General features: G+C 37.6%; 2 protein-coding genes across 2 annotated transcripts; one reads left to right on the forward strand and one right to left on the reverse strand.

Annotated features, from left to right (window-relative positions):
* Nucleotides 1-1,034: 1,034 nt before the first annotated feature.
* On the reverse strand, nucleotides 1,035-2,003 carry LOC141812082 (secreted RxLR effector protein 161-like). The gene has a single exon (XM_074700129.1). The coding sequence runs from the start codon at nucleotides 2,001-2,003 to the stop codon at nucleotides 1,254-1,256; it is 750 nt and encodes a 249-aa protein (XP_074556230.1). The 3' UTR covers nucleotides 1,035-1,253.
* Nucleotides 2,004-10,313: 8,310 nt separating this feature from the next.
* On the forward strand, nucleotides 10,314-11,985 carry LOC141812054 (uncharacterized). Its single transcript, XM_074700110.1, has one exon. The coding sequence runs from the start codon at nucleotides 10,412-10,414 to the stop codon at nucleotides 11,876-11,878; it is 1,467 nt and encodes a 488-aa protein (XP_074556211.1). The 5' UTR covers nucleotides 10,314-10,411; the 3' UTR covers nucleotides 11,879-11,985.
* Nucleotides 11,986-12,624: the final 639 nt, after the last annotated feature.

A 12,624-nucleotide genomic window follows, 5' to 3' on the forward strand; every position in this document is an offset into this window, starting at 1 on the left:
ATTCAAAGGATTCAAAGATGTGTTGATAGATCATTGAGGGAAACCTTGGAAAGGGGGTTCGTTGAAAATATTCAGGCTCCGGGTATTTTGGTAACTCTTTGGTTTCTTTAGCATTAGTCCTTCTATGGGATTTATAGACCATGAGTTTTTGTCTAAAGATGTGGATATGCAAAGAAGGATGATAATGCGTGATAGGACAAAGTAAAGTTAGTTTTCAAAGAAGATTTACAGAAATATAGTCAAAACAAGTTGATTTCTAAGCTTTACCTCTTCGAGCTTGAGTGATTTTCCATCGAAGTTGACAAATATAGTTGATTTGAGTCAAAAGAAGACCTCCTTTTACTATAGAACTTCTTAGGAACGTGGAGGAAGAAGAAAAATAGCAAACGACGGCGTAGGAATAGGGTTGAAGTTGAATTCAAAAGCTGGTCGCGGTTGCTATTTATAAAAGTCTTCGCTCTTCAGTCGACTGATTTTGAGTTAGTCGACTGATGACAGTCGACTGGTGTAATTACAGTCGACTGTTCTTATATTTCGAACCTCACAGAAAGTTCAGTCGAGTGTTTGTGAGAGTTCAGTCGACTATGATCAGTCGACTCCTGGTCTAGCAGTCGACTGCCCTTGAATTTCAAAACTCACAGAAAGTTCAGTCGAGTGAATTGAGTTGATGAGTCGACTGATCAGTCGACTGATGGAAGTCAGCAGTCGACTGATATTCTGATAATGTTCTTTTCAGATATTTCAGTCGGATTTCAGTAATTCACCAGAAATTCCACAAAATTCAGAAAAATCTGAAATTTTGCGAGAACATTTCTTTCACTGATATCTATCAGAGAAAAATTGTTTCCCATGAAAATTTATCATATTTTTGTAGATTGACACAAACTCCAAAATAGTCTTATTTGAGCAATGTTGAGTATCAATATCATGCATTGTTTTAATTCCACTGGTTTTGTTACTGTCTATCATTGTGATAACATTTGTTGTTTGTTTTCCAATCATTTTAAATATTCAATTATGACTAATGAGCAAGATATCCATGAATTGAATATTTGCTATCCTCATAATTGATCTATTATTAATATTTTGATACTTTTCATGCCATAACAATGTGCCATGAGTACAAGTAAGGCATGAGTATCATCCTAGCATCTCACATAGAGTTCAAGCAAGCCAAAACACAATCAAAGTCAACCTTAATGTTTTGTGAGATATAATTGTTCTTGTATTGGTTCATACCATGCTATAAACACTCATTCAACAAAGCACATTCCTAAACCCCTTCTTAAGGTTGTGAATTCATTTTCGGGTAGTGGTTTAGTGAAAATATCCGCAAGATTTGATTTAGATTCTATATAGCTTAACTCTATGTCTCCTTTTGCTACATGATCTCTTATAAAATGATGTTTTACTTCTATATGTTTAGTTCTAGAGTGATGAACTGGATTTTTGGTTAAATTAATTGTGCTCATGTTGTCACATAGGATTTTTACATTGGTATAGTTTAGCTCATAATCCTTAAGTGTGTGCATCATCCAAAGTAATTGAGCTACACATCCTCCTAGAGCTACATATTCGGCCTCGGTAGTAGATAAAGCTACACATGGTTGCTTTCTACTACACCAACTTACTAAGGAGGATCCAAGAAATTGGCATCCACCACTAGTACTTTTTCTATCTAATTTACATCCTGCATAATCAGAGTCGGTGTATCCTATCAAGTCAAAGTTTTGATTTCTTGGATACCATAAACCAACATTTAATGTTCCTTTGATATATCTTAATATTCTTTTCACTATTGCAAGATGTGATTCTTTAGCACATGATTGATATCTAGCACACATCCCAACCGCAAATAATATATCGGGTCTACTAGCGGTTAAGTATAGAAGACTACCAATCATGCTCCTATAGGTTTTGGAGTCTACTTCCTTCCCTTCTTCATCCTTGTCTAGTTTAACATTTGTTCCCATAGGGGTTGAAATATTTTTAGCATTTTCCATTCAAACTTCTTAATCATTTCTTTAGCATATTTAGTTTGATAAATGTGTGTTCCTTCATTAGTTTGTTTTACTTGCAATCCCAAAAAGAAAGTAAGCTCTCCCACTAAGCTCATCTCAAACTCCATCTCCATATTTTTGATAAACTCATTTAGAAACTCATCATTTGTTGACCCAAAGATAATATCATCTACATAAACTTGGGCAACAAAAATATCATTCTCCTTAGACTTAATAAACAAAGTAGGATCAATGGTTCCTCTTCTAAAGCCTTTAGAAATTAGAAAGGTGGACAACCTTTCATACCAAGCTCTTGGAGCTTGCTTTAAACCATATAAGGCTTTTCTAAGTTTACACACATGATTTGGGTATTCCTTACTCTCAAAACCGGGAGGTTGTTCCACATATACTTCCTCCTTTATATACCCATTTAGGAAAGCCGATTTTACATCCATTTGATGTAATTTGAAACCCATGTACGCGGCATATCCTAAGAGAATTCTAATTGACTCTAACTCTAATCTAGCCACGGGTGCATAAGTCTCATCATAATCTAGTCCTTCCACTTGAGTGAAACCTCTAGCTACAAGTCTTGCTTTATTTCTTGTTACATTTCCTTGTTCATCTAGTTTGTTTCTAAACACCCATTTTGTTGTGACAATAGTCTTATCATTTGGTCTTGGAACTAAGTCCCACACATTGCTTCTTTCAAATTGGTTTAATTCTTCTTGCATTGCGATTATCCAATCATTATCACTTAAAGCTTCATCAATTGTTTTGGGTTCAAATTGTGATATTAGTGCAATTTGGTTTGATTCGTTTCTAAAATGTGATCTTGTCCTAACACCTTGTTCTATATCTCCCACCACTTGGTCAATGGGATGATCTTGATGGTGCCTTAGATTTCTAGGCCTAATAGGTTCATCACATATATTATTGTTGCATTTTAGTTCATTGTCTGAGTCTCCTCTACCTCCCCCTAGATCATTGCTTTCAAGTTCTAAATTTTCAAGTTCTTTTGTTATTTCTTTGGTTTTAGCATGTATATCCTCATCAATTTGAGATTTCCTAGGGTAGGTATTGTTAGTTTCATCAAATTCCACATTTGAGGATTCTTCTATAATTTGAGTTCTTTTATTGTAGATTCTATATCCTCTACTCGTCGATGAGTATCCTACAAGGATTCCTTCATCCGCCTTAGGTTCAAACTTTCTCAATTCATCCTTAGTGTTTAGGATGTAAGCCTTACACCCAAATACCCTAAAGTAGTTCACTTTTGGTATTTTCCCACTCCATAATTCAAAAGATGTTTTTCCTAAAAATCTGTGAATTAATACTCTATTTTGAATATAACAAGCGGTATTAACCGCTTCTGCCCATAAGTAGGTGGGTAAGGAGTAGGCATTTAACATTGTTCTAGCGGCTTCTTGTAGGGCTCTATTTTTCCTCTCAACAACTCCATTTTGTTGAGGAGTCCTAGCACATGAAAATTCATGTTTGTAACCATTTTCTAAACAAAAAAACTCTTGATCACTCCTAATTCGGTTGATTTTGAGTTTCCTTTCATTTTCTACCCTTTTACTAAACCCAACAAATATCTCTAAGGTATCATCCTTATGTTTCATGAAAAACACCCAAGTATATCTAGAATTCATCTACAAAATTTGGAAAACTTGAATTTTCAAACTCTCCACCGTGATCACTCCTAATTCGGTTGATTTTGAGTTTCCTTTCATTTTCTACCCTTTTACTAAACCCAACAAATATCTCTAAGGTATCATCCTTATGTTTCATGAAAAACACCCAAGTATATCTAGAATAGTCATCTACAATTACCAAGCAATATTTACTACCATTCAAAGAAGGTGTACTATGACAATCAAATAAGTCAAGATGCAATAGCTCTAAAGGTAATGTAGTACTAGTTAGATTTTTACCTTTGTGTGATGTTTTAGATTGCTTACCCTCTTGGCATGCATCACACAATTTGTCCTTGATGTACTTGATTTTGGGTAGACCCTTTACAAGTTCCTTGTTTGCCACTTTTGCTAACGTCTTCATGTTGACGTGTCCAAGCCTTTTGTGCCATAGCCATCCTGTTTCTTCTTGTGACACAAGACACTCAATAGAAGAGTTAGTAGCAAATGCCAAATTCACATAATACAGATTTTGTTTCCTATGTCCTTCTAAAATGATGTTGGTCATTCCTATTTTCCTAATCAAACATTTATTAGCATGAAAATCAATTTGATATCCTGAATCACAAAGTTGACTTACACTAAGCAAATTAAAAATCATGCCTTTAACCAATAAAACTCTATGTATGGTTATAGTTGGTGATATTTTAATAGTTCCTTTTCCTATGATTTTTAATGTTTCGTTATTCCCAAAAGACACATTTCCCTTCATGTATTTGATTTTTGTGAATTTACCTACGTCCCCGGTCATGTGGCTTGAACACCCGCTATCCAAAATCCACATGCCTTCATTCTTCTTTTCTTTAACCTACATGATACGAAAAACATCCTTTTTAGGGATCCAGAAGCTAGATTCACTAACATTTGCAAGATATTTTTTAGGTACCCATGCTAGTGTTCCCTTTGTGTTTTGTTTGCATGATTGTGATTGTCTTCCAACAAGAGATATATAAGATACTTCTTTAGGTCTATATCCTAACCCAGCCTTGTTGTAAACTGCCCTTTGACTGTTTAATATCAAATCTAATTTTTGTGATCCAAGGGTGAACTTTTCTAGGCATGTCTTCAATTTTACAATTTCTTCCTTTAGTTTCATGTTTTCTTCACTAAGGGTATCAAAATGACTATGATCACATGCAATAGTGCTAACATTTCTAAGTTCCACCTTTAAGGTCTTGACTCTAGACTTGTACTTATCTAATGAGTTCTTGAGATAATTAATTGTGCGAAAAAGTAATTTTTGTTCACGAATATCCAATACCTCATCCTCACTAGAGGAGGATTCTTCTCCACTTGAAGATGCTGATTCATTTCCATATGCCATTAGAGCCATGTGTCTGGTGATGTGGCATGCTTCTTCTTCATCTGATGATGACTCACTGCTTGAGTCATCCCATTTTGCCTGTGCCACCATCACTTCCTTCTTGCTCTTATCCTTTCTTCTCTTTTCTTTGGAATCGTCTTTCTTCTTTAGATTTGGACAGTTTGGTCTTATATGTCCTTTCCTGTTACACTCATAGCAAGTTACATCAGTACTTAAATCTGAACCTTGATTATTACCTTGAGATGGCGTGAAGGTCTTCTTGAAGTTTCTCTTTGTAAATCTTCTGGATTTTCCCATTACTTTCTTCACATAGTGAACCATCTCCTTTGGTGTCATTTCTTCATCACTGTCTGAGGATTCTTGCTCATATTCTGAAGACTCCTCTTTTTCTTTCTTCTTCTTTTTCTTTTCCTTATCTGCAACCAAAGCCATACCTTTCTCTTGTGTGCCCACATTAGCTTGTTCGTGTAGTTGCAGTTCACAAAATAATTCATCTAATTTGACAGTAGATAGATCCCTAGATACTTTATATGCATCTACCATTGATGCCCATAAAGTGGTTCTTGGGAATGCTTGTAGCACATACCTCACAAGATCACGGTTCTCGATCTTTTCTCCGATGACATGGAGGCCATTTTACAATTTCTTTGAATCTACCATGCATCTGGCTCACAGTTTCATTTGATCTCATTGTGAAGGATTGTAGTTGGCTCACCAGAAGGTCCTTCTTGGCTCGCCTCGATTCGGTCGATCCCTCATTCAGTTCAATGAGTTTTTCCCAGAGTTCTTTAGCCGAATTGAATGGTCCAACTTTGCTCAACTGTTCTTTTGAAAGTCCGCATTGCAAGGTTGTTGTTGCTTTAGCATTTGCTTGTGCCTTCTTGCACATATCTTTCGTCCAATCTTTCGTGGGGATTTCTTTTCCCGCAGTATCCTTGGGTATCTCGAACCCATCTACAATACTAAACCAGTTTTCAATATCATTCATTAAATAGTATTCCATTCTACCTTTCCAGTAGGCGAAATCGTTTCCATCGAAGTATGGTGGTCGTGCGGTGCTGTAACCCTCTTGAAATGCCATTTGTTGCTCCGGTTGATGGTTAGATCCTCCGAAACGGAACCTTGCTCTGATACCACTTGTTAGGATCGGTTGAATAGCTAGAGGGGGGGTGAATAGCGTTTCTCGATTTTTCTTGATCTTTCTCTGCACAGAGATTAGCGGAAGCAAAAATATAAAAGAGAAAGACAGAGATCAACGCTAACCCGGTTTATTTTACTTGGTATCCACCTCCGCAGAGGTGACTAATCCAAGGATCCACACGCACGCACACACCCGATGCACTATGAATCTTCTCCTTCTCGAAAACTCGAAGGCGGAGAAACCTTTACACCTTTTTAGATCTCCTCAAAATGATATGAAATATTGTCTAGGAGGAGAGGAATAAAGCAGAGATCTGAGCACAAAAACGCTCACAAAAGAAGCACAAAAGAATGAAAGAATGGCGAAGAAGATGAGTTGTTCTCGTGCAGGCTTCTTTTATAATCTCTGCAACATCAGTCGACTGCTGGCAGGGCCAGTCGACTGATGCCTTCAATCGGCAACAAAATCTTGCATTAAATGCCATTAAATGCTTGCCAATTTTCTGCAACGTTCAAATCACAGTCGACTGTCCAAGACCAGTCGACTGGCGACAGTCGACTATCCATAATCCCAGTCGACTTCCCAGTCGACTCCTGTCTTCCTCTGGCTCGACTGATCTTTCTGTGTGCGTCTGATTTATGAGCAGTCGACTGCTGGCAGGGCCAGTCGACTGGTGAAGCTGAAAAATCACATTTCAGCTTCTCTTGACCTAGACCTCGGCCTTCAAACACCTCCCATAGCCTCATGCCTCCCTGCACTAGCCTGAGATGCTTCCATCAGCTTCGTCATGTCAAGTCCTTGCCAAGACCACCCTTGGACTTCTCCTTGCCAAGACTACCCACTTGGACTTTTGCTTGCCAAGACTACCCACTTGGACTTTTGCTTGCCAAGACTTACCCACTTGGACTTTTGCTTGCCAAGACTTCCCACTTGGACTTGCCAAGACTACCCACTTGGACTTTTGCTTTGCCAAGACTACCCACTTGGACTTTTGCTTTGCCAAGACTACCCACTTGGACTTTTCTTTGCCAAGACTACCCACTTGGACTTTTCTTTGCCAAGACTACCCACTTGGACTTTTCTTTTGCCAAGACTACGCTTGGACTTTCCTGCAAACTTGCATCACACATGTTAGATCAATAAGAATTGCCTAACTTTAAACATGGTTTAGCCAAACATTGAAACTCAATGCACTTGGGGCAACTATTGCACCAACACATGTCATGGCCGAATGGTCCCTAGGCACGCAACATGAAGTGGATGAACTTTTAACATGTTAACCCATCCCCTAGCATACAATTGTTATCAAATTTAATACACGACTTAAGTTCCTCAAGGCTTCTTTTATAACCGACACATATCATAACATGGAATCCTAAATTTATTCTCATAGTAACAATAAGTCTACTAACACATAATCGTAGTTCTTTATCAAACATAGCATGCTCAACATCAATTTGAAACCTTAAACACATGGTGGCCGAACCTTGAAAAAGGTATAACATGGAGTTCTAAATTTTATTTCATGGTGACCTTAAGTCTACTAGTACATCATCATAGATCCTTAACAAATATGGCATACTCGACATTAGATGTTTATAAATCTTACAACATATCACCATGGCCGAAACTCATATAAAGAAATTCATGTATTAGATTTAACCATGAAACCTCTAAATGATCTTAAGAGTTTATTATCACAAGCATGGCATGAATGAGCTTTGAAATTCAACCTAGGTTCCTTTTTTTTTTCTCCATGGCCGAACCCTAGGTTTCCCTTGGTTGGCCGTAATTCTAATCTAGGAAATCCTAGGACATGTTAGCCAAATGAATGTAGAGCATGTAGATTCATGGATTAGGCACAAGAGAGAAACTATCATGCCTTAGCCAAAAACATTAAGAAGGAAAGTTCCATCAAGATTTAAACACAACTAGGCATAGCATGACGAAGAAACCATGAAACCACATCATTCAACAATCATGTTGCAGGGGAGAGGAACTTACCTTGTTCTATGAACCTTTACCCGAGAGAGAAAAGAAAGAGAAGTAGCCCTTGAAATCCCTTAGCCTTCTCTTGGGATCCCCTTAGAGTTCTAGAAAACCCTTTTCTTATTGCTCCTCACTCTTGGCTCGGTGAAGGAGTCTTCCTCCCCTTGAAGCTCTCGGCCACCCAAGGAAATTCCTTGCTCCTCTTCCTTGGTTCGGTGAAGACAAGCCCCCTTCACCCCCTTGTAGGTTTCGGCCACCAAGGAAGAAGAAGAGGGGAGAAGCTTTCGGTGGAGAGGAGAGGGAGGAAATTTTCGGTGGAGGAGGAGAGGAGAGGCTTGAGAAGATTTTCGGTGAGGGAGAGGAGAGGCTAGTGAGTTTCGGCCAAGGGGGAAAAGGAGAGAACAAGCAAGGGGGAAAGTGTTTTATAGGGCTAAAGGGGAGAGGGAATGGGAGTAGTGGGAGGTAGTGGGAATAACTACCTAGTAACTACTCCCTCCAAAACTTCTCCCTATGATTTCCTAGTCCCTAACCTTTAACTAAATGGTTCCCCATCCTTCTCTCATTAAATCATTCCATCTCCTTTGGTTAATCTTGGCTTGCTTCATGTTGGAGGTCTAAGGATCAATTCCTAGCACCTCCACATATATATATTATTTTTTTTTCTTTCTTTTCCCTTCTCTTTATTGCCAAGTCTTTAACCCATCATGCTCCTTATTCGGGCATGGTTAATCCTTATTTTTATATTAAACTATCCCTTATAAGGGTAGCCCTTAACAAGACCTTTAAACCATAGGGTCATTAGGGAAATTAGCCTACTTATGGTCCCTTAAAGCTAAGGGTCATCTTGTCATCAAGGGCCATTTAGGAAATATTCTAAACCCCTTTTTCAAACAATCATCCATTATTTTCCAGAATTATAGAAGGAAATTTACGGGTATTACAGGGTAAGAAACCCAGTATTTTAATGGATATGGTTTAATGGATAACCCGTTAAGAAACCCTATAACCACCCAAACCCGGTTCTGTTTATCCCAAAATCGCGACTTCTTCGGTTCTTCTTCCCGACTCCCGATCGCGCCAATCTTGTTTCCCCTGCTCCACATCGCGGCTGAACGGGCTTGATCGCGGCGAACGGCTTCGCGGTGAACCCATCTTCGCCGTGATCTTCGCCGTTTCCTTCCTCCTCTGCTCCTCATCTTCGCCCGACTTCGCCCGACCGACGTGTTTCCTTCCTCCTCATCTTCGCCCGAGTCCCGACGCCGCCGCCGCCTCTCTTTTGCTTTCCTCGCGCCGTCTTCCTCACCATCTACGACGTTTCGCAGAGCAGGTAAATAGGTAATTCTGCTCTTTTTCCCCTGAAATTTCTTGCCCTAAAGTAATTTGTGTTGCTAGGGTTTCGGTTATTTCTTAATTATTTTTTTGCAATCTCAAGAAAGACTTCGATTTCGTTGCTAGAAGAAAATTTCTTACTCCAGTAGTCAAGTTGGCTCTTCGATTTGGGCATTGAGTTTGTGAATACCTCACAAAATTGGAACTTTAACACTGATTGAGAGAGATAGCGAGAGAAAGAGATGAAAATAGTGGTAAAGGGACAGGTCGGGCGAGTATTTGCTCAAACGATCCTAAACCTGCAAGAACACACATATCCTCTTATTTTTAGTGATATTTGATCATTTTTTTTAATGTTCAAACCAGCTCAACACATTCTTCTCTCATTTAACAGTTTAGCTGCTTTCAGAATTGTCTCTCAAATAAGGAGGGATTTAATTTAATACTGATTGATTCAGATTAGGTTGATTTCAATTAAAGTAATACCTAATCTTACTTTCATCTTAATTATTTCTTTATGTAGATTATGGAGAGGTTTTTTAAACCTAAACGTTTTCGTAACGAGGATTCTTCCAATGATCCTAATATTAGTGAAGCTGTGGAAAATCAATCTCATGTCGAATTAGATTTAAATGATATTGTTAGTGATCCAGGATTACGAAAGCCAATTGAAGAATTTGATATTTCTATTCGAGATCAAGTCCGAAGAGAGTACTTGACTAGGGGCCCTTGTCAACCAATTGGGCATGTGTATCCAAAAAGAACTTTTGGTAATCAAGAAAGAAGTTTCCAAGAAAGTTGGTATAAAATATATACATGGTTAGAATATAGCATATCAAAAGATGCAGCATTTTGCTTATGGTGTTATCTTTTTAAACCAACAAATAAAGGAGGTCGATATAAAGAGGATGTCTTTATAAAAACAGGATTCATGAATTGGAAAAATGCATTAGAAAGATTTAATTTGCATATTGGTGTTGTGGATAGTTGTCATAATCATGCTAGAATACAGTTTGAATCTTTTCAAGATCAAAGACATGGTATTTCAAATATATTACGAGCACATGGGCGAGATATGGAGGTTTCTTATCGTACCCGTTTAACAGCAATGTTAGATGTTACGCGATTTCTTTTGAAGCAGGGGCTATCTTTCCGTGGACATGATGAGTCAAGTAGTTCTTTAAATAGAGGAAACTTTCTTGAATTGCTTCAATGGTACAGTCAACGAAATGAAGAAGTTTCCAAGGTTATTAATCAAAATGCTCCTGGAAACAATCAAATGATTTCTCCAGCAATTCAAAAAGATCTTACACACGCTTGTGCCTCTGAGATCACAGTTTCCATAATTGAAGATATTGGAAATAATGTTTTCTCCTTAATGGTTGATGAGTCTCGAGACATTTCAGTGAAGGAGCAAATGGGAGTTGTTTTGAGATATGTGAACAAAAGAGGACAAGTGATTGAGCGATTCCTTGCAATTGTACATGTATCTGACACTAGTTCTCGTTCTTTGAAGGATGCTATTGATGCTTTATTTGTGAAACATGGATTATCATTATCCAGGTTAAGAGGTCAAGGATATGATGGAGCTTCAAATATGCGGGGTGAATTCAATGGGTTGAAATCTCTCATTTTGCAAGAAAATCCATATGCAAGATATATTCATTGTTTTTCTCACCAATTGCAATTAGTTATTGTTGCTGTTGCCAAGAGTAATATCAATGTGAGTGATTTTTTTAACTATGTCTCTATGATTGTGAATACGACTGGAGCATCATGTAAAAGGAGAGATCAACTTAGGCAAATTGAACATGATAGAATTGTTGCAATGTTAGAGGGTGGAGAGATTAGTACTGGCAGTGGTGAAAATCAAGAAACTAATTTAGCAAGGCCAGGAGATACTCGTTGGGGATCTCACTATTTGACATTGGTTCGTCTATTATCTATGTGGCCTTCAGTGATACAAGTTATGGAGAATATTTGTGATGATTCTAGTTCTTTTGATAGTAGAGGGGTTGCCAAAAGTTTGATTCAGAAAATGGAGAATTATGAGTTTGTTTTCATATTGCACTTGATGAAGATGATATTGGGAATGACACATGAATTGTCACTTGTCTTGCAACAAAAAGATCAAAATATTGTCCAAGCCATAAGTTTGATTGAAAGTGTGAAAGATCAATTTCAAATATTTAGGGAAGAAGGATGGTCTACAATTATGGATAAAGTCAATACATTTTGTGAGTTGAATGAGATCCCAGTGTTGGATATGAATGATAATTGTTTGATTGGTGGTCGTAGCAGGCGCAGAAAGCAAATTATCACCAATTTGCATTATTATCGTGTGGAGATTTTCTATCAGGTATTATTTCTAAAAATTTTACATTATTATATTCGCTAATAAGATTTTCTTTACTGATTAATTATTATTGTTGCAAATTATAATGTTAGGTTGTTGATTCAGTTATACAAGAGATGAATACTCGCTTTTCCGAAGTTGGCACAGAATTGCTTAGGTGTATGACATGTCTTCATCCAAGAAATTCTTTTTCTGAATTCAATGTTCAGAAACTAGTTCGACTTTGTGATTTATATCCTGAGGATTTCTCAACTAATGATTGTATAGTTATTGAACAACAACTTCAGAATTTCATTCATAATATACGACGAGATTCAAATTTTTCTGAAATTAAAGATTTGGGAAGTCTTGCTCAGAAAATGGTTGAAACTCTAAAAAATCAAGCTTATCCATTGGTTTATCGTCTGATTGAGATGACATTAGTTCTACCAGTTGCGACTGCTTCCGTTGAAAGAGTATTTTCTGCAATGAAGACGATAAAGACTGATTTACGCAATAGAATGGGAGACGAGTGGATGAATGACAGTCTAGTCGTATACATCGAGAAGGATATCTTTTCAACAATTGAAAATGAGCAAATATTGCAACGTTTTCAAAAGATGAAAAGTCGCAGGATGCAATTGCCTCCTCTTTCTTATCCGAAGACCACAACTCCACAAGGTCCATAGACCACACCCAACACTAATATGCTGTCTTGGTATGTTCTTTTGCTATTCTGTATATGATTGCTTTTGCTATTCTGTATATGATTGCTTTTGCTGTATATGATTGCTTTTGCTTTTCGCAGG

The sequence above is a fragment of the Curcuma longa genome, chromosome 18 (genome assembly GCF_044706935.1).
Source record: "Curcuma longa cultivar G26 ecotype Majalengka, Jawa Barat chromosome 18, ITB_CL_G26_1.1, whole genome shotgun sequence".
NCBI classification, from domain to species: domain Eukaryota; kingdom Viridiplantae; phylum Streptophyta; class Magnoliopsida; order Zingiberales; family Zingiberaceae; genus Curcuma; species Curcuma longa.

Bases quoted from the DNA above. Each gene is read 5' to 3' on its own strand.
- LOC141812054 (XM_074700110.1), top strand. From the start codon at position 10,412: ATGAATTGGAAAAATGCATTAGAAAGATTTAATTTGCATATTGGTGTT.
- LOC141812082 (XM_074700129.1), bottom strand. From the start codon at position 2,003: ATGGAAAATGCTAAAAATATTTCAACCCCTATGGGAACAAATGTTAAA.